The 22,709-nt window shown below is 42.4% G+C and overlaps 1 protein-coding gene across 5 annotated transcripts in view; it reads left to right on the top strand.

Annotated features, from left to right (window-relative positions):
• The first annotated feature begins 2,566 nt into the window (after positions 1-2,566).
• Positions 2,567-22,709, top strand: part of CDK8 (cyclin dependent kinase 8) — a 180,476-nt gene continuing 160,333 nt past the window's right edge. For 2 of the 5 annotated variants that reach the window (XM_075919243.1, XM_006138901.4), the window contains exon 1: positions 2,567-3,042. In XM_075919243.1, the coding sequence (XP_075775358.1) occupies positions 2,915-3,042 (128 nt within the window). In that variant the 5' untranslated portion in view covers positions 2,567-2,914. Of the gene's footprint in view, positions 3,043-15,468; positions 15,600-22,709 lie in introns of all 5 variants that reach the window. The other 3 variants (XM_025179387.2, XM_006138900.4, XM_075919245.1) reach the window with 3 other exon arrangements.

Raw genomic sequence — 22,709 nt, 5'->3', positions numbered from 1 at the left:
GGTTGTCTTTTTTTATTTTGGTCATTGTTAGAACTTTTGTGATACTTGGCAGATTTCTGAAATAAATAGAAAAATGTCTTTTCCATTAAATATAGGTATTGAAATAAAAATGAAAGGAGATCCTGAAATGTCAGCAAGATTAAGATAGTCTCTCTAATTTAACTCTCTATAGGTATCATTAGCTCCATTTTACAGATAGGAGTATGAAGCACTGGGATGAAGGACTTGCCCATGGCCATCCAGCAGGCCTAGGAACAGTGTTCAGCGTCCTCGGGCGCATCTACAAGTACCCTAAACTCAAAATAAGGTACCCAATTTGTGCTATGCAAATTGTGTATCTTATTTAGAATCCAATTTGAAATTTGGTGCTTCTACACAGCACATTATTTCCAAATTTGGAGCTATGTTGAGCTATCCCTTATCCCTTGTGCAGCGAAGTTTACCGGGAGGGCAAAATAGCTTGCCTGTTATTTTGAAAAATATTTTGAAATAACGGGCAGCTTGTGTAGATGTGGGGTAACTATTTTGGGATACTTCTGGTATCCCAAAATAGCCGTGCAGTGCACCCCTAGTCTGGTGTATTGTTCACTAGCAAATATAACAGTAATACTGACAGGGCAATTTAAATATAAATATTCCTTCCTGCAAGAGAAACATATGCAGAAAGATATAAGAAGAGCTTCTAAACATTCTGACAAAATGATTAAAAACCAAAAGAGAAAGTACACGTGTGTTTTTAATGTGGTTTTGACTCCTGAGATGATTGGCTAATCATGAAAGCTTTTTAGATTTAGTGTAAATATCTAGAACATAGTACAGATTCCCAGAACTCTATTCTTGATTCTATATTTTTGTGTGTTTATATCCTTCCGTAATAAGCATTTTTAGGCCACGTCTACACAAACTTACATCAGTATAAATACACACCCTGAGCAATGTAGTTATATTGACTTAATCCATGACATAGATAATGCTTTGTCAGCGTCTCCCATGGATGTACCTAACACTTCATTTGGAGGTGGACTAACTGCTGATGGGAGCTCTCCTGTTGAAGTAGTAGTCGCTTCACTAAACGGCTATACCAGTGCCCCTGCAGCTTTTAAAGTGTAAAGCTGGCCTAACTCTTGACTCCTTTTATGGCTCTCTAGTTTTCAGAAACCCATCTTTATGCTTGGATAACTTAGCACATGGCTTTAGCCCCTAACATTACAGATTCAATCCCTTCTGTTGAGGACCAGGGCTTATCAGCCTTACACATACGTGACCAGTAGACATGCCAGAAAAGTGGCTGGTTTGGTGCTAGTGCTAGGGTTGCCAGATGGTTTCAACAAAAATACTGGACACACTTAACATTACATCACAATCTATATTACATCTTATTTTGAAAATACCGGACATTTATATTTTCTCAATTTGTTTCCAGAACAGAAAGCTCAAATACTAGACTGTCTGGTTCAAAACTGGACACCTGGGAACCCTAGGTAGTGCCTATTAGGATGTTAAAGGTTACCCAAGAATCATTACACTTACAGTCATACTTACTCTGTTAACAAACCAGTTAACTAGAGGGCTGGGTTGGGGACAGAGTCCTCTCCTCCCTGCTGTAGCCCAGCCAGCAAGGGCCCACTAGGTGGAAGCAGTCCCCTACCTGCAGTTCAGCAGGACCCTGTCTGGAGCAACCCCCAGGGCATGGAAGGATGCTGGCTGGAACAATCCCCCGCCTGTGGCATGGCAGAACCACAGCTGGCTGGAGCACTCCCACTCCTGCCAAGAGAGGGCCAGGCTGGAGGCAGCACTCTGTCCTCAGCAGGCTGACCCCAATTAACCAGTTAAACAATTAAAATTCTATCCTTTAATCAGTTCACTTTTTAAATGAGTATTTACATCCCTAGTGCCTATTTGCCAAATTCTGATATAATTACTGAATTTATGAAGCACCTACAAACAAATCTACTGCCTTCCATGGGATTATGTGTGAGGTAAATTACTATTTAGCATAATTACGGGAATCAGGGAGTGGCCCTTCATTAGGTAAAAATGCACAGATTTACCGCAAAGCATACAGTTGCCTTTCTTGGTTGAAACTATAGAATCTGTGGTCCAAATTTACGCATGCATTAACACATAGGGCTTGTCCTCACTAAAAGATTAGGTCATGTTAGACCACAATTTGAGGAATTGTATGAACAAAAGTGATGTTAAATGTGACTTTATGGTTAATACTGGCAGGGACTGCCTTATTTTAAATCTTATCAGCTCGTCTGGGGTAGATGCAACTTCAATCATTTGTTAACCCCCTTCCAAACTATAGTTCCCAGAATGCAGCAACCCCAGCATGCACGCAATAAGCCCCTAGCGCCACCCAGCGCTCTGCCTTGGCGCCATTCCGTTCCAATGAGCGCGCCTTCAACCGCCCCCAGACTACAACTCCCAGCCTGCAACGCTCCAACATTAGCTCAGCTCAGACTACAACTCCCAGCATGCAAAGCGGGGCCCTTTACCGAAGCCTGTACTACAACTCCCATCATGCAACGCTCCTGCGCCGGCCCCCGGTGGCGCAATGCATGCCGGTCCGGGAGGTGGACTGGGCGCTCTCAGCCGGCTAGATTCCACGTGGTGTTTTAGTCGCTGCTGCTGGGGAGGTGTCGCGGTGAGAGCGGCTTGCGACGCTTTTTCAACAGTGCAGTGAAGCGGGGCTGCCGTATTCCAGGTGCAATACCGGCTGTTGTGCCGTTGTCTGGCTGCGGCGGGCAGGGAGCGGCAGGAGACGGGGTGAGAGAGGAAGGGGGCAGCCCCCGCGCTCGTCGGCTTCCCCCTGGATGGTCCGTGTCGCTGGTGCGGGGCCTCCTCCTCCCTGGTCCCTGCGGTGTCCGGAGGCGCGGCGGGCTGTGGGTCGCGGCGGCGGGCGCTGAAGATGGACTATGACTTCAAGGTGAAGCTGACTGGGGAGCGGGAGCGGGTGGAGGACCTGTTCGAGTACGAGGGCTGCAAGGTGGGGAGAGGCACCTACGGGCACGTCTACAAAGCCAAGCGGAAAGACGGGTGAGTGTTGGCCCCGGCCCCGTGCTGCCCCTGGTTCGTGTTTGCCGCCCGCTTCCTGCCCCATTCCTGCTGCTTCCCTGCCCCCTGGCACCCTGCGTCTGCATCCTACCCCGTCTCTGCTGTGCTGCGATATTGCACCCGTCTGTGCCCTGCCCCCTCTTTGATGCTGTATTGTCCCTCGCCACCTCCCGTGTGTCTGCCCCCTCCCACCGTCCCTCTTGCCTCATTGTCCCCTGTCACTTCCCTTGTGTCTGTGCCTTGCTCCCTACTAGCTATCGCATCCCTCCCCCATCACCTGTGCCCTGCTTTATGGGACCCCCATGTTCCTGTGTGCTGGCCAAGTTCCACATAGCTTTTCTGTCCCCATTTCATTGGATCCAGATCCAGCTTCCTGAATGGTGTCCTCCATACGCTGCTCCCACTCTTCCACTATCATGCTTTATCCTTGTATACCCATTTCTCCATTCCATGCTGCTTTGCTGTCCCACTTATATTGTTCCCTGAGCTGATATTGACTGGTGACTGTCATATCCCAATAGCCCTCTGTTTGTGTATTCTATCCCCTCTTCTGTGCCTTGCACCCATTTTTATTGTTTCCCCTTGCTCTGTCCCTCTGCTGCTATATCTCTTTCCTTTAGCCTTAACCATCTCATTGTCCCTTACTCCGTTCCTAACAATCTAACAATGACGGTGGAGATAAACAGTCACAGATGAAAATACACTTTCTCCTAACCATTTGGCTGGTGTCTTGTTGGTACTGGCAGATTTTGAGGGGGAAAATTTTCTTTGGCTGAAAAAAATCCATATAACTTGGAGATCTTTACTTCTGGACAAATGGCTGTATGCTAGAAAAGCCTCAGCCTCCATCATCTATTTTGCAGGGTTGGATTTAATTTTCATGGTGGGTTTTCTGATTTATTATTGCTAGTCACCATTTTGAATGTTCTTGCTGGTTGATCCTATGACTGAAATCTTAGTCTTGAAGGAGTTTGTACTGGTTGCACCTATGACTGAAATCTTAGTCTTGAAAGAGAAGCATTTTTGAAGATAATCTTTTTTATGGCCAATTCATAGTACGGTTTTTGGGAGATGGAGGTATAGGAACATAGCTGTCTGTAAAAATGTACTGAAAAATACGTATGTCATTTGGATTTATTATTCCATAGCAAAACATCACTTTTTCAACAGCACAGCAGTGGGAAGCAGGAGATCTGGGAAAATGCAGAGCTTAGTGTTGTCAGTTTTTCTAAATTTTAGCCATGTTTGGGTTGTTCCCTTTCATCTTAAATCTCATCTTTTTTATTTTTTCCTTCCCTCCCTCCAGCCCCTTGGGATAACTTCATTAGTCTGTTACTGATAATTTTCCCCATGCATATTAGGATGGTACATTTCAACCATTTAAAATGGCAGTGTTTTTATAGTCAATAAACTAAAAATTTTGCTTGCCCCAGTTATCGGTGAAAATTTTATTAGTCTTGGTTTTATGTACTTGCATCCACGTGTACATGCTAATATCATTATTACATAGAGAACTCGGTATAAGGGAAATGGCTCACATTTAAACGTTACATATTAAAAAGGCTATTAGGCATGCTTATAGTGACGCTGGCATAATTATTACAGTATATATTTTGTTTGCTGCTGAGGGCCAGCTAATACGTTGGTTATTTTTTTAAAATTAAATATTACACCCAAAAATAATACTCCTTCCTGGACTTTGGAAATAAGAGTTAGGAGGAACAGATTGTGTTTCTGATCCTCTGTGCATTCGTTTAATGTAACTTAAGGTGAGTAATTGTTGACTTCAGTAAAGTTAAACATTAGAGTTTAGGAATACATGATTAAAATGTTACCATTAAGATAATCTGGAAACATTTAAATCCAGAAACAATGTAAAATTTGGACAGTGTTAGTGGAAATATAGATGACAAATACTTAACAACATTTTTATGCAGAGCTGTTCCAATGTTTTGGATGTGTATTGTTTAGCAAATATTTCTCAAGTTGGTGTGTTCTTTCATCAATATTTTCAAAAGGTATGCTGATCTGTGGTCTCAAGAACAGAGCCCTAGGTGTTGAACAGTGTTCCCTCTAATCTCTCCTATCTTTGAATGGGTTGAATTGGGGGGAGGAGGGGCAATTGAAATTTTATGTGCAACACCACTATTGAAGTATTTTGTGGATGTGCACCACCAATATGCAAACAAAATGCATGCATGCATGCATATATACAGGGCTCGACAATTAGGTCAATCTACTCACCCGTGGCGAGTAGATTTTAGCTTGGCACAGTGCTGCAGCACGATTCTCAAGCCTGCATATATATATATATATATGCAGGGCTTGAGAAGCGGCGGCAAGCCCTGCTCGCCAGCCATGCCATTTGGCATGCTGTGCATGCGCTAATCGCGCTGCTGTGCATGCGCTAATCGCGCTGCAGCGCTGTGCCAGGCTAAAATCTACTTGCCACGGAGTAAATATATATATGGAGTAAACGCTTATTAAGTTTGCAGATGATACCAAGCTGGGAGGGGTTGCGACTGCTCTGGAGGAAAGGGTCATAATTCAAAATGACCCGGACAAATTGGAGAAATTGTCTGAGGTAAACAGGATGAAGTTTAATAAAGAAAAAATGCAAAGTGCTCCACTTAGGAAGGAAAAATCAGTTTCTCACATACAGAATGGGAAGCAACTGTCTAGGAAGGAGTACAGCAGAAAGGGATTTATGGGTTATAGTGGACCACAAACTAAATATGAGTCAGCAGTGTGATGCTGTTGCAAAAAAAGCAAACATGATTCTGGGATGCATTAACAGGTGTGTTGTGAGCAAGACACGAGAAGTCATTCTTCTGCTCTACTCTGCACTGGTTAGGCCTCAGTTGGAGTATTGTGTCCAGTTCTGGGCACCACGTTTCAAGAAAGATGTGGAGAGATTAGAGAGGGTCCAGAGAAGAGCACCGAGAATGATTAAAGGTCTAGAGAACATGACCTATGAAGGAAGGCTGAAAGAATTGGGTTTATTTAGTTTAGAAAAGAGAAGATTGAGGGGGGACATGACAGCAGTTTTCAGATATCTAAAAGGGTGTCATAAGGAGGAGGGAGAAAACTTGTTCATCTTGGCCTCTGAGGATAGAACAAGAAGCAATGGATTTACACTGCAGCAAGGGAGGTTTAGGTTGGACATTAGGAAAACGTTCCTAACTGTCAGGGTAGTCAAACACTGGAATAAATTGCCCAGAGAGGTTGTGGAATCTCCATCTGTGGAGATATTTAAGAGTGGGTTAGATAAATGTCTATCAGTGATGGTCTAGACAGTATTTGGTCCTGCCATGAGGGCAGGGGACTGGACTTGATGACCTCTCGAGGTCCCTTCCAGTCCTAGTATTCTATGATTCTATGAGCAATGCTTACAATATTTAGTATGAAATAAAATATACCATGTATTAATAGTAACACAGAATTTTTAAAAAATCATTAATATCAGAGTTTTAGATATCAGCAACACTCCACAATCTGTTTAAAAGAATCTTTCTTTCTTGTTAGGCCATTAACACCTATGTAAGCTTTGTTTGAAATGTGGGCCATGACATTTGCATGCTTACACCCACCCCTGCTTTCTCTCTCCCCGCCCTTCCAACCGGACAGAGGACTGCAGCAAGTGAGGGACACCCCAAACAAACTCTACCTCACTTCACAGATGCCAGCAACAACCCACCCTCTTGCCCCCATCGATCTTTGTGCAGTGAGCTCCCCGCAGCCCAGGTGGGGCCTGGGATAAAATCCTGCTTCTCAGACTGCTGATGACTGCGTGCTAGTCTGACCTGTTCTAACTCCCAGCTAAATCACAAACAAATTATCCATACATCCTCCACCTCACCCCAGTGCCAGCACCCGCCTATCCCGTGCAATCAGCCTCTTCTCTCCTCTTCCCAGGGGGCTTGAGAGTGCTGAGTTCCTACCTCTCTCTCCTTGTGCATGTAGGACTCTTCTCCCCTCTGACTCTCCTTCAGCCAATCACTCCCTTTCTCCAGCCACTTATTGTCTCCTTTCTCTCCCTTGTTTACCTGCTCTGGGTGCTGTTCCACTTAAAACACAGAGCAACTCTGTTTTATCTACTTGCTTAGGGAGAGGATGCCCTGCCTTCACCAGTCAGCTGAGCTCCCTGCCTGCTTGGGAGCTTTGAACTTCTGAGCAGAGTTCAGAAAACAGCTGTGCAGCTGCTTAATTTACAGGGAATTTAGTTACAGTTACCCTTCAACACCTAACTTCTGTGTTTATTTTTTATTTTTTTTGCAGTCTGTAAGTATATTGGAGCTCTACAGTGATCATATAAATTAACCTCCTACTTGTGATACATGGTTTTTAAAGTAATATTTTCAGCAGAATTATTACACTCTGTGTGATGACATTTAAGAATTAAATAGAGATGTAGCCGTGTTAGTCTGGTCTTGCTGAAACAAAAGACAGGACTATGTAGCACTTCAAAGACTAACAAGATGGTTTATTAGGTGATGAGCTTTCGTGGGCCAGACCCACTTCCTCAGATCAAATTGTGGAAGAAAATTGGCATGACTATATATACCAAAGGTATACAATCAAAAAAAGGGAACACACATTAATACATAAATAATTAATAAACCATCTTGTTAGTCTTTAAAGTGCTGCATAGTGCTGTTTTTTGTTTCATTTAAGAATTACTGTCTGAAGTTACTGTTGGCTGCAATATGATTTGTCTAATTAGATTTGTCCTGAAATATGACTCAGAATATATGTGCATTTAAAAAAAATCCAGCAAACATGATCTTTAAAACAGGATCTTTTTCATGATTACTTATACAATGTACATATGCTGAAATTCCTGGTGCTTGGAATAAGGATGTTAAGAGGTGTGGGTAATTGTTTGCATAGTTGATACAACTTGTATGGACTGCACAATTAGTCCATAAGGGAAGGTGCTCTGTCCTGCCTCACGCCGGGTCCAGAAGCTACCTCCGCTGTGATGTTGCAGTGTAAATGTAGTAAGAGCCAGGTGGGCAGGCAGCCCTGCTCTTACTGCGTTTAAAATGCAGAGCCACAGTGGGGTTAGTTCAGACCCAGCGTGAGCTGGAACTGAGAGTCCCGGCTTGTGCCATGTCCAGCAGCCCTTGTGTGCGGTGATCTAGGCTGGCTGTGGACAGAGGCTGCTCCAGCAACAGCCCCTGTCCGCAGCTAGCCTGGTCCACTGTGAACAGGGGCTGCTGCTAGAGCATCCTCTGCTCATGACGAAGCTCGGCCCGCTGTGGATAGAGACTGCTTTGTGGTAGCCTTCCCTACTCCCCCCACCACTGCAACGGGAGGAAGGGGAAGGCAGCACTGCAGAGTTGATGCTGGGGGAATTGGCTTTTGAGCCGGCTTCTCCCAGCACTGGCTCCTGTTACCTTTTCTCCTTCCTCCCCCACCCCCACTCCCCGATAAGCTTGGGCTTATTGGGTAGCTGAGTACTTGGCTACTTGCTTACATCCCTACCTCACAAGACAAATACCAAGATACGATATATTGCTTTATACATTTTCTGGCTTGTTCTGTTGCTGCCTTTTTTCCTTTCTTTGTTCCCTTCTCCCAAAAAAAAAAGCCTTTGAAGTGGCTCGTTGATTTGTTTTAGTTACCTATCATGCAACTAAATATTCAAACCAATGTGTACTCAGTGTTCTTGAATATGTGCTTAAAAACACTAGCTCTGTTTCAGGGATTAATTTAAATATGAAGCATTAGTTTTTGTTGTGTCAACTTAATAAAAGGAACATTGTTTTATTGGCATAAAATGTGCAGTTGTAAGCATCTCAGTATGTTTAACAGGACATTTTCTGGAACTAAGAACTAAGTACTTGGGAACTGATTTTTTTTTAAGATGTCCAAGTTCTCTGCATATTAATGTCCAGTATTTTCACAAGTAAGTACTTTGTAAAAACAGCATGAACATATTAAACAGAACTAATTTTAATAAGACAGTATATAGTACATATTTGAAAACTCTGGCTGGATTTTTTTTTTTACATCAGCCTAGTCATATAAAAATTATCTATTATATTGAGTGCACCGTTCATCTAAAATACCAAGACAGTTGATTCACCAATCTCCCTCACTGACGTTTCACCTTAGAGTTGACTGTGAATCAGTATAACAGTAATACATCACAACCATAGGAAAGGAATTGTTTAAAAACTGTAGTTGGATTTACAGGAGAATATTTTTAGGTAGGCAGAATTCAATAATCCTGGTGTCCTAACCAAATACTGAACTTCTCTACTCTGGGAAAACTGACATGGCACCTCTACTGATTTGATTTTATGTTAGGTTTTATGCCGCATCCCAGAAACAGCTACTCTGGCTATGCTGTGCCTTGTTGCACAAGTGTGTGAGGGCTTTTGCTCATGACTCAGTCAAGAGATTATCACTTACTGAATCACCAGCATCTAATTCCATGGAGGTTTCTTACATAAGTACTGAAACAACGTGAACATGGTTAGTTTGAGATAATCTGAAGAACAGTCTATAGTAGTACAACAAATGGTCTGGTAGCACTTTATAGACTAACAAAACATGTAGATGGTATCATGAGCTTTCGTGGGCACAGCCCACTTCTTCAGATGACCGGAGTTATGAGTTTAGGATGCGTACACCCAAAATAAATAGGAGAGGGGAAGGGGAGGGAAGAGAATGATGGCAACTGAAATGAAAACAATTGTTTCTTGTCAGACATTAATAGAAATATCAAAGTAACAAGTTCATTTGTAATTGCCTCCCATCCCAGTATTTTAAAATTAAACATTGGGGGCATTTGATGGCAGAATTGGGAAGCAAACTTTAAGGCTCTAAAACTTTAAACTTCATAAATTAGGTATAATCCAGGATGGATAAAAATCAATAATTTAAAAAAAAATTATTTTATTTACATAGATTTTTTTTCCTCAAAAAGCATTTTTTGTTTTCCTTCTGGACTATTCGTGAATTCTCATATGTGAGCAAAAAAATAGTTGTTTCTTTGTAGTAGTATAATTTTTGATACAGTTGTGATTAAAAAAATAACTGAAATAGGCAGATTATCCTTTACAATTTCACCTTTAAAGTAGTCTTTAGTGTCAGTGAATGCAATGAGTAATACTAACTGAGCAGTATGGTAATAATAATTAAGTAACTTAATTGACTTTTTTTTAGGAGAATCCATCCTTAAATATGCAGGGTTCTGAAGACTATGCACCTTCAAGATCATCTTCGTTTTCCATAGTTTCAGAGTTAGTGTTAATTATAATGTTTCGATCACATCATGTATGTCACGTTGCCACGGTATACCACATGTAGCGGGGAAAAAAACCATTCCATCACCCAGAAAAAAAATAGATATTTTTGTGATAAGAACCAGCAGATCATAAAAAGAGGTAATTGATGGAAAAATTGTGCGGGTTGTTTATGCAACAAACTCTCTTTTCCATGTGATTTGAGAACCCACACTTCATTAACATGGTTCCGTCATTAAGACCAGGATACAGTCCAGTCAACAGAGCAGATGTCTCAAGCAAATTGCTGGATAAAGTGTATGAGAGAAAATTGAGCTGTGTGCAAAAAGTCTTGAGGGTAAAAGTGTTAACCTCAGTCTTGATGTGTATATCAATGTCCATAATCATTCTATTATTTGCTTGTGTGACAACAGAAGAAGGTACTGTCTTCCTTACAGAAACAATTCATACATCAGAAAGTGCAAACAGCAGAATATTTACAGGTAGCAGCAGTAAAAGCTTTAACAAACTGTGGAAAAAAATTAAAATGTCTTCTATGAAGATTGGTCACAGACAATGCTGCAAATGTATGCCAGAGGAGAAGAACTTTAGAGGAGTTTGAAGAGAGTCCCAAGCTAATGACATATGGTTGCAGTGCTCATTTGATGAACTTCACTGTTCCAGAAATAAAAGCTAATTTTGTTGAAATTGCAAAATACTGAAAAAAGGGAGAGGAACCAAGCTAAGTCTCCCGCAATATGTGAGATGGAACTCCGTAGTGGACTCTTTTGAGCTGGCCTAATGCCTCTGATGTCAGTATGCGACCAAAATGGTGAAAAAAATAGATGGCATTGTCACAGCCACAGTCTCCACATTGGGCTGAAGAGAAATGTTGAACACATGCAAAGTATCCTGAAGCTTATTTCTGTAGCCTTCAACAAAATGCAGAGAAATAGCTATTTTATTGCTGATGCTGTTGAAATTTGGAAGGATCTGGGTGAGATCTTAACAAAAGAAATATGCAATGACAGAGTTAAATTACATATCTCCAGCTCACTTTCTTGAAAATATTCTCAATACTCGGTACCAGGATCAGACCTTAACTGCGGAAGAAAAGCAGTTGATTATGACACAAGCATCCAGCAATCATCCCTCCATGATGTCAACCATAATAAATTTCAGAGAAGCATTCGAAAAACATATGTTTGATCTTTCTAAAGAAAGTCACACCAGTGAACTGGTGCAAGTCACTTAAGCATTTGGATTCAGAGACTGTTGAAGTGGTGAGCTCCCCTTTAACAGGAGTAGTTTCTTCTCACAGTGTAGAAAGAATATTTTCTTCCTTTGGAATGATTAATTTGAAATTAAGAAATCATTTGGGACCTGAAAAAGCAGGAAAGCTTGTTTTTTCTTTTCCAGATTATGAAGAAACAGGAAAATGAAGGTGAGGATGACTGAGTTATCTCAGAAGCCAATTTTTTAAGTTTCTCATATTGACCTGGCTGACAGTCTATTTAATTTTGGTGTTTTTTTTAAATGCTTCATTTAACTATTTCAGTTAAAGGCAATTTTAAGAAACTTGTAAATTTAACTAAATTCAAAAATTCATATGTTTATGTTGTTAAAATTGTTTGCTGTTGAAGAAAAAAATCCAGAATACATAACAGTTGTTTTAGTTAAATACAAAAATTTAAATGTCTGTCGGGTGGTAAAATCCTCCAAATATTAATGATTAGCCTGTTGAAATAAGATAGTTCACCTCCAAATGATTTCATAAATATCTACTTCATTTACCAAAGGTAAGTGAAATGACCAAACAATCACTGATTTTTGATATAGCTGTAATCCTAATCTGAAAAGTTTTCAAAATAAATCACTGTTTAAAAATGTATAGTGTGTATCTTTCAAAAATGAAACTCACATCTGTCTGAGTTGTGAAGAATATGTATTAAGGTTATAACAACCAACAAGAATGGACTGTTGTGTAGAAAACTCTAATTAAATAGTGTTCCTGATTTAGTGATTTAAGTACAGTTGATGTAAATCAAATCCACCTTGGTATAATCTGGTGTGAAGTACATACAACATTGATTATAGCTGTTGGGCCATAATTTATTGATTTATGTTATCCCAGTTCCTAATAAACTTGAATCCATCTTCCAAGCACTGTAGTCTCATTCATGCACTGAGAAGTAGGCAGAAGTGTTAGGTTTGTGGGCTTGAGTGGTTACTGGGAGCATTTCAGATAACGCGAACATGAAAGTCCTGGACTTTAAGCCCTTTTCTAATGGTCTTAATTTGGCCTTTAGGACTTCTCTCTTGCATTTCCCCATGTCACTGGGACTTGTGTACCATGACTGCCAATCTTCCCCAGGAGTGTACATGTGTCTGTATGTTTCAAGAGGTGCACAACTTTCAGATCTGGTAGACTATTCATCATGCAGTTATCCTGGTTGTCACAAATCCGACTATCTATATTTTTGATAATCAAATCCTTCATTACTGCTGTTTATTTTTGACTAATAACTGGGGTTCCCACCCTCAGGGTCATATTCTCAGTGATGTCATCTGGAAGGATGGTTCTAGCTATACAATTGTTTTCCTTTGCTCCGGCTTCATGTTCCAGCAAGACCATGGATGTTGCCAGACCAGAGAACCCTGCTGGCTGAGAGCAAAGGCCTGGCTGGGAGTCTGGCAGCAGAGGGGCTGGTGACCAGGAGTTTGGCTGAGGCTGGGAACAGAGCCCAATGTCCAGGGCAGACCGTGAGGTCAGCAGCTAGGAAAAGGAGCCTGCGAGCAGAGGCTGGTGGTGAGGAGGAGCCTTGACCTTTACTAAACTGGCAAACTCTCTCATTTGGGACTGATCAGGTCCCCAGGGTGCCAGACCAGGGAGGCCGAAGTGTACCACCTCTTCCCTTAGCTCAGTGATCACCAACCGGTCTATCACAGGGAGTCTCCCAGTTGATTGTGATATTAGGTGGTGGAATGAAGCTGCTATTATGGTGGGCTCCCTAGTTGCCCAGGCCCCATGCTGCCAGCCTATTCCTGGAAGTGGTCAGTACGGCCCTGTGTGGTGAGGGGAAAGGGAGAAGTCTTGGTATACTAATCCTGCCTGCAAGCATTGCCCCATACAGCACCCACTGGCCAGGAACAAGGAACTGTGGCCAGAGGGAGTTGAGGAGGTGGTGCTGGCAGTGAGGGGAAGCATGTGGAGCCATGTGTCCTCAGCTACAGAGGTGCATTGGCCCCTTCAGGGAATGGTATGGGGTCGGGGGATGCAGGGAGCCTGGCTTACCCGGGCTGCGCCGCTGACTGGGAGTCACTGGTGGTAAGTGCTACCTGGCAGGAGGGTGACACCAATCCCCAGCCCTCTCCCAGAGTCAGCACCCCATATCCCCTCCTGATCCTTGCCCAGATCTAGCACCCTGAACCTCTTCTTGCACCTCAACTCCCTGCTCTAGTCCTGACCCTCTCCCTGTGAACCAGCATCTCATATCCCCTTTTGCACCTTAGCCCTGAGCTACCTCTCTGAGCCAGCACCCAATATCTTCTCCTGCATCCCACACTCCCTGACTCTCTGTGACAGTGAGGAAGAGTGGTGGGGTGGAGTGAGGCAGGGCTTCTGGGAAGTGTGTGGGAGAGAGGGGGTCTCAGGGAAGTGGAAGGGTAAATCTTAGGTTGTCCTTAAATTCAGAAAGAGATCTTGGGCATAAAAAGTTCGGAGACCACTGCTTTAGCTCCTGCAATTCAGCCACTTTGGTTTCAAGACCACGTACTCGTGCTCTGAGGATCATAAGTTACTAGCCCCAAATGAACTAGTTTGCCCACAAAACAGAAAAATCATACTTTCTGCATTCAGTGCAATACACTGGTTAGCCCCCACTCTGCTGCTGGAATTCTGCTTGTTTAAACTGTTTTTTCTCTTTTTCCTGACATTTTTAGGCTCTTATAAATGTGTCTCAGTGCCCTGAACATTTCTGAAAGCTTATTCTGTGTGGCAAGGCACAATTCTGTTTATGTAGAATTGTGCCTTGCCACACAGAATACGTCCTGCTTTGGGCAGAGGGCTGGACTTGATGACCTCCTGAGGTCTCTTCCAGCTCTATGATTTCTAAATAGTCAATTTACAAAGAGAAGTTTTGTTTGATTAGGGTAAGAATAGAAAATTATGAGGTATACCCATTAGGCAACATGCAGTAATTACCTATTTAGGTGTGATAATGGATTTTAATAACTCTGTAACCACTGGAAAATTTCACTGTTTACATGTGGGGCAGCAATCAGCTCATGGGATGCAGGCTCCCTGCAATTATCAGCTCCTGCCTGCTCCCTCTGTGGTACTGTTTTTATATTGGAGGCATCAGTACGGGTGGGGGGAGGGCAGGCAGTTCCCTGGGAGCTGGTGTGCACCAGGAACCAGCTTTTAAGCTGGCTTCCCGCATGTACCAGGAGCTTGTATACAATCATGAATGTTAACTGATGTGCCATATCATGTACATGTTTATATTTCACATCCCTAATTTGCATAATGAAGATCCTGGTATGTTTCATGGAGCGTTCTGCTCTCTAGTAAGAGGATGAACTCATGATATATTTTCCTTCTTCCTCACCATCCTCTCACTCCACTTGTTCTGTTGACAGTGTTTTCTTAAAGGGTCTAAAGGCATTCGCTTTGGATTAGTCTGATCATTTTTAGAAACTTGCCTACAGGCTAGCTTCACCAAGAATTCATATCTTTCCTCTTCATGTGGTCCTTTTTGGTTAATTGTCCCAGAGGGGTACAACTGTACATTTGAATGTTACTTCTGGACTATGCAGGTTTTTTCAACTGGAGTTTAATAAAACTTAGTGTTGAAGAAAAACAGCTTTTTCAGCCCTTGTTGCTGTTGATTTATTATGGAACACCCCAAAATCTGCTGGTGCAATCACACCTCACGGTCCCCTCAGATCTCAGTCATTAACAGAAAGGACTCAAGCTTAACAATGTCATTCCATTATGAGCACCACTTGTATGGGTGGAGAGACTGTTGATGCAGCTTGGTCTTCATATGTCAGCACGTATAAAGTTCACGATCAGTGCCTTCATGTGGTAATGGAAGCAAGCATAGAGATGAGTGCAGGGATAATATGTTCAACAGGAGCCTTGAATACCTGTTTCTACTTCATGTTCCAGCTGCATTAAGTTGAGTAATCCTGATGTGACAGCTGCTTGGACCACAGTGATCAGACTCTTACGTGGAAAATAATGGACAGAGTTTGCTAGAAGGAAGTCAACTATCCCCATGTTGCTACCTCGTGTTCTAGGTACAGTGATAAATGAGCATTCTATTTCATTAATGGGGTTTAATGTATTCTTGATCTTTTATACTTTAAAATCACCTAAAATTTGCGTTCCAAGCTATAGTTTATTAACTAGAAACTAGTTTTTAGGGTTTTGTTGATCAGATGATGGGAATATTGTAACTGATGTAGTCATTGAATATTGGCTTATGATTTTTTTTATACACCTTAATTGTGTATAAAACAACTTTTTTGGGCCACAGTGATGTGAAGATGCATTTGTCAAGGCTAAAGCGCACAACTGTAGCCATGGGTAAGCAGTTTACTGCTTCTACAGCTTAGTAGCAGAGATGGTAGCAACCACCAAACTCCAGCATGTGTTATGACATCAACTGACATCTTGATGTCGCACATTTGGAACGGGGCACAGCTCTATTTGCATGAAAAATATGCTCTCCTTACAACCATGATCAGTTTCAGGATCTCCATTTTTGTGCTGCTTGAACTTTTTTGCAGCTTTTGGCACAGTGGATCACAAGGTGCTGCTAACCCACCTAGATGACTTCAGCAGTAATGGATGGCCCAGTATTACAGTGGCTGTGGCTAATTCTTTCTAGCAGAACCCAAAAGAGTGATGGGTAGTAGCTCTTCCCTTAATGCTCTCACTTGTGGGGTCCTGCAGGGATCCAAATGGTCCCTAATTCTCTTCAATATCTATGAGAGCAGTCAACCCCCTAATCTCAAATTATTTTCAATAACCATGCAACACACCTCCATCATAATCACCCAGGAACCCACCCCTGCAATTAGCCTCTGTGCCAACTCTTAGCACACATGTACACAAGCGATTTCATTACTGGACCCGACCACATTGGCCACCAAATCAGAGGCTCATTTAACGACACATCCACTAATGTGATCTTGCCATCAAATGCCAACAATGAATGCCCCACTGCCATGTATACTGGCCAAATTGGACAGTCTATACAGAAAAGAATTAATGGACACAAATCAGATATCTGAAAAGGCAATAAACAAAAACCTGTTGGAGAACACTTTACTCTACCTGGATACTCATTAATGGATCTCCTAAGTCACCATTTTGTGTCAGGACAATTTCACAAGCCAAATACACAGGGAAGGATTGGAACTTAACTTCATTTACAAGTTTAATTCTTATGCAAATGGTATGAACAAAGGCATGGGCTGGCTCACACGCTATCTTCCACATCCTATGACTTAACCTACCAACCAAACAATTGTGGTACTTTTTTTTTCCTTATCAGCCTGTTGTAACTATTTGAACCATCTACTCACTATCTCTCTTTTTATTCTCCCCTCCCCTTTATTTATTCTTGGATCGGACGTCTAATACTCCTGTCTTCTGAAGAAGTGGGTTGCGCCTATGAAAGCTCATGATACCATCTACATGTTTTGTTAGTCTTTAAAGGTGCTAGTAGTCTATTTGTTGTTTACGTTTTTTCTTTTTTTTGAGAGAGCAGTGAGAGAGACAATGAGACTCCATGAGCTATGCTGATGATTTTCAACTGATGCAACCTCAGCTACTATGAAAATGTGAAAGTGCTGATAAGAAAGCTAATATGTCTCCAATTTCCACTGATGGCATATAGCTCTCAGTTCTTAGTGGTATAAAGCCCTGAGGTCCTGTTTGACACTCCTCAATAAGCGTGACTGCCAGGGAGAATCAATATCAAAAGTGACTTTTTCCATCACCAGGTTGCTAGGAAACTTTGTTTCTTTCCTCCCAGTGAGGAATGGGCCTCAGTGATTCATGCGTTCATCACTTCCAGGCTTAATTATAGAAATTTACTGTATCTAAACGAAAGATGAAGCTCAGATTTCTGCTCAGATAGGATATAGATGCCCATCTTCTCTCTGATTTATGCTGTTATGAGCATATGGGGCTTGTGCTCAAGTTCCTCTACTGGTGCTCAGTTTTTGTTACTAGTTTAAGGCTTTGGTTCTAGTTGTCAGAGCAACTTCAAGCTTCAGCTATATCAAAGATGGAATTTTGATTTATGAACTTCTGGAACAGCTGTGCTCCTCTGGGCTGATGCAGATCTTGAAGCCCAGGACAAAACTACTCAGAGCAGGGGATAAAGCTTTGTCAAGTGAAGGAGTTCAGGTGAATACAGTGTCTGACGATCTTCAGGAAATGCTGCTAAATCTCTTTGAAAAAGCCTTCCTACAATAAGAATTGACGTTCAACATTGACATACCTTTCTACTTAATAAATCCCTATCAATCTTCATCCCCTGAAAAGCTAAAAAATTAAAAACCATGTCTACCCCAAACTGATATTTCTTCCTTTTTTAAGGGTAAAATGACAGACTCCAGGAAATCTGCTGGGAGCTTGACTGTTGCTATTAATTTTATGTGGAAGTTGCTCAATTCCTGCAGTGAGTGGCAGTATAAAATTAAGAGAGAGATAATAGTCCAGGTGGAGAAGATCTTCTGGAAAGACCAGACTTATAAAAGATGAGGTAGGAGACTAGTTACTTCAGCAAGCTTCAGGGTTGCTGTCATTACTCCTTCTATTCGATAGCATCAAAAGCATAGTATGTATTTATGGTACTTTGGAAACAAAGTTGCCTTCCAAATTCTTGACTTGAGAATCAGAGTGCTAAATTAGACTGACTACTAGAAAGCAATATCACGAGTATCTTGTCTAATGCAAATATTAGAGAATCGGTAACTTGTTAAATGGTTATCAAATATGATTTAAACTAATATGCTAGTCCTTGGATGGGGATCATTATATTAAAAATATGAAGTATAACATAATTCTGTGCATGGAAAAAGATGGAACCTCATTTGTACAAACCCTAGGCAAAGAAACTTCCAGACCATGTTAAATCAAATGATCTTGCATTCCTTGAGTAGCACCAGTTTTCTTTTTAGTTTGCTGGAATCATTGTATATGAGCCATGTGTACACTAGTAAAATTAACTATTGCTGACTATTTTTAGCAGTAGATTCCTCATTTTGGGGAAAAAAGGTCTTAAATAGTTACAAATTTACTTTAAGAATATCTATAGCTGTCAGATATTTTATAAGGCTTCAGCAATGATTGTTATAATACTTGAACACTTCAGACGTTTGAGTTTATCCTTCACTCCTTAGGGCTATGATACCCATTTTGCAGCTAGACTAGTGACTAGGGCAGTGATAGTGTATGCATGTGAACATTTAACCGATGATCCCAACCTGGACTTATTGTGTGTAAATTTGAAGGTTAACTAGACACCTCTCTCTCCCCGCACTGCTGCTTTGGTATCCGAGGCAACTGTGGGGTGGGAACAGGTGATTGCTTGTGGGGTACCAGCTTAAAAGCCAGATGGCTCCCCATGCACATTGGCTAATGTGGAGCTGCCTTTCCTCTCCTCTCCCCCACTGTGTAAACGTTCAGCGATTACACATTTACCAAAATAAATGCATTCTAACATCTCTAATAGTGACACATCCAGGGTCGAACAAAGTTTCTGACAGAGCTGGGAATTGCATCTGTATATTCTGAGTCTTAATGCCTTAAGAAGAAGATCATGGTTCCCTATTGGAGAGAAAATTACTAGATGCAAACATTTTCTAGGATAGAGAAGGTTCTTGTCTGTTCTGTAGCTTGTTGAATAATTTATGTCGAGACTATTTTAGAGGATGCAGACAAATCTGTGGCTTAGTTATTTCAGGGAAAATCCTTTCAAAGGACAACATGGTCAAATGATATTTAAGTAAGAATAAAAGATGGAGAACTCCTTCATATAGAGGTTGTTTAGCAAGTAGTATCATCCTCAAATGTACGTGGCCATTTTAGATTAGACTTAAAAAGGAAATATTTGCTAATGGGATAAATAGATAACTAGAACATTTTGGTTTCATTAGACACTTTGAAAGAGAGTATTAGAGAGATTGTGGTGATCATCTAGTCCAGGCTCTGAAAAGTTTCTGTTTTTCATTCGTAATCTGTCAGTAGTTTCCAAACTCTGGTTGCTAGAGTACTTGCTGGTCTGCGCAGTTGACTGGTCATGTGGTATTAGGTGCTTCTGTTTCTACCTGCTTAATTTTAGCAGTAGGCATAAACTACACTAAATTTCCTTCCTAGTAAGCAATTGCTGTAGTAGGCTACATAGTAGCATTATTGCAAATGGGAAATCAGGTGTCATGAGACAGTCTTTCTATTAAAATATGGCCTAGGCCAGTAAGGGAATAACTGATGTTGTTCCAAAATAGCACAGAGTGTGTCTACACTACAAGTCTTTATGTCAAAATAATGTTGAGCTGGAGGACTTCTTAAGCCAACTCCTGTAACCCTCGTTTAATGAGGAGTAAGGCAAGTCGAAGGAAGAGCTTTCTTCCTTCAACTTCCTGTTATGTAGACTATACCTAAAGCTGAGTTAAGCTACTTCGACTTAAGCTACACAATTAACTTAGCTGAAGTTGCGTAGCTTAATTTGACTTTAGCCCTGCTATGTAGACGTCCCCTATGAAATTTTAAAGCTCCTAACCTGTGGTGTTCTATCCCTAATTCTGACTCTCTAAAATACAGATTTTAAAAAAAATTGTGCACTTGGAAACGAAATGTTTATAATAACCACACTAAAGCCACTGAAACTTTAAAAAGTAGTTTTTTCTTGTGTTCCTTCCAGTTCTTAGTGCCTGCATTCTCCCACATTAGCCCAGCTTGTGCTTTCTCTTTTCATGGTGTGCTATTTGCTTCAATTGCTTCCTGCATGTCATGAGTGAAGCAACCTTACTTTCTTTCATGTGCTTCAGAAAAACCCATTTCTCAGACTTAGCTTTGCAACCCTGAGTTTGCCAGTCCTTGAATAACTCCCTTGTCTGGCTCATAGCAGCATCAGAATGACGTTAATCATGTTAGTTTCAGGGGCTCTGAATCATACCACTGACACTGACTGGAGTTTTGCAATTCCATTCTACTGTTAATTTTAAGAATCATGAGAAGCAGCAGAAGCACTGCAGCTGTCTAGTATCTGAGCACTCCTGCATCTGCAGATATAGTGCTGGAATGCTGTATAAATTAACATGAGGAAGAAGTGGGTGGAGGCATAGTTTTCTCAGGACTGCAGACACTCACATTGAGGGGTCTAGTGGTTCCTGCACAGTGGAGAGGATTCCCATTGGGCAGGGGGTCTTGGAGTGGGCTTTTAAGAGGTAGGATGGCTGCGCCTCCCTTTCTTTTTAGAATGCTGAGTGAGAATGGAATTATCATGGGGGAGCTGGCCACTTTTCTGGGCTGAAATAATTGATGTGGGTGGGAGGAGACAGCATATACATTTTTTTCAGGGCATTTCAGGAGTAGTGACACAGCTGTGGTGCTCAAAGTTTCCCTTTGGCAAGGGGCTTAGGTGTTCCCACACAAGGATTGGGTGTTAAAGGGTTTGCTTTCTTTCCAGGATTTTCTGAGAGCTGGCAGCAGCTTGGAATGCAAACTCCACTTGATAGCAGCTGGACTGCCAGACTAGGATAGACTATATAGATTGTGATAGTTGGCTAGGAAGGTTGGGATATCTATAGCCTTTTCAAACCTGGCGGTGTCCTCAGGATGGGTGAATCCATGTATTTAAGCTTTCTGTGGCCTGGGTAGACTCCAGCACTGTCTTTCTTTGCTGTCTCTGCCACAACCATAACCTGGCTTTTGGTCTAGAACGGAAGATGCCTGATTTTTCTATTTAGTTAGTCAGCTAGTTAGTAAGCAAGCAAGCATGGACAAGGTGAAGAGAGGGGTACAGTTGCTGGTGGCTAAATTATGTGAGCAGGAAAGTGCTTGTTGATCACAAAAGTGCATACTCCATACTTGAGTAATTCAGAGAAGTGGGGTATACCTCTCCCACAGAGTAGTGGATGTCATTTATAACAATTACTAGGAAAGAAAGAATTGTCTGGCAGGATGAGGAGAGGCAGCCAAGTAAATGGCTGTTGCTGCCTGATGACAGACAGGTGCCTAGTGCAAGTGGTGGGGGGTGGGATGGGGTCCATTTCTCAAATAAGTGGAGAATATTTTGGGAGAAGGCATGTGCTGATGATGGTGGGGAGAGACATGGGAATGCCTGTTGTCTCTTCGCTGTACCAGACAATACACTCTTCCCCACCCCCTTTACCTAATACAGGCCTGAGGAAAATACAGCCCATGGGCCACATCCAGCCCACCAAGCCATCAGATCCAGCCTGTGAACACTGCGGGGAGCCCCAAGCAGGCTCCCTGTTTGCCTCACCCCACCTGCATGCTGCTCAGAAACATGGCTGCAGGGCAGCTTTTCTTTAAAAACTGAGAGTCTGGAGGGGAAGAGGGAAGCTTTAGGAGCTGCTCCCACCCCTAGCACAACCTCATTGGCGGGTTTCTGGCCAGAGGGAGCTGCCTGTTTCAATAACAGGCAGCCAGGAAGCACAAGGGGCTCCAGAGCACATGGCTGCAGCCTGTGTGGGGCAGGGCAGGCAGGGTGGCTGATTCAGGAATGGTTGCTGGCTGGTAAGTCTCCTAGCAGAGCCTACCTCTGGCACCCCTGGTCCTTCCTTTCCCAGCTCTGTGCCTCCCACTCCTACCCCCTACTCCACATAGACAAATCCTCTTCTCCCCCTCCCCTCCCCGGTACCCATATCCCCTCCCACATTCAGCACCCCAAGCCCCTGCCCAAGATCAGTCCTCCTGCCCTAGCTCTCAACCCAAATACCTGCACCCTCTTCTGTATCTCCATTCCCTGTCCTAGGTCACTATCCAACCCCCTGCACTCGAGTCCAGTGCCCCAGATCACAACTGCCTCCTTACCCCAAGCTCCCTTCTGCACCCAACCTTCATCCCAGATCGCTTAATATCATGGAAGAGTGCCGCCCTTGACCAAGGTCTTGGAGTGGCCTGCCATCAAAAATTATTGCCCACCCCTGACCTACTATGAGGGGAGAGTGGGGTTCCAGCAGTAGCACTAGTACTCGGTGATGGTAGGAGGCAGCCCTCTACCCACTGGAACATGAGTTACAAACTAAGGACCACCTGCAATGGATGAGCTATTGCTGGATATTTCTGACATCTGTTAGTTTTGGTCTAGTTAAAACATCCCTGGCATTTTGTGTGTCTTCCTGCAGTGCTATATCTGTTCTGTG

Source organism: Pelodiscus sinensis, chromosome 1 (assembly GCF_049634645.1).
Source record: "Pelodiscus sinensis isolate JC-2024 chromosome 1, ASM4963464v1, whole genome shotgun sequence".
Lineage (NCBI taxonomy): Eukaryota > Metazoa > Chordata > Testudines > Trionychidae > Pelodiscus > Pelodiscus sinensis.
This window is presented reverse-complemented; position numbering and strand designations above follow the sequence as displayed.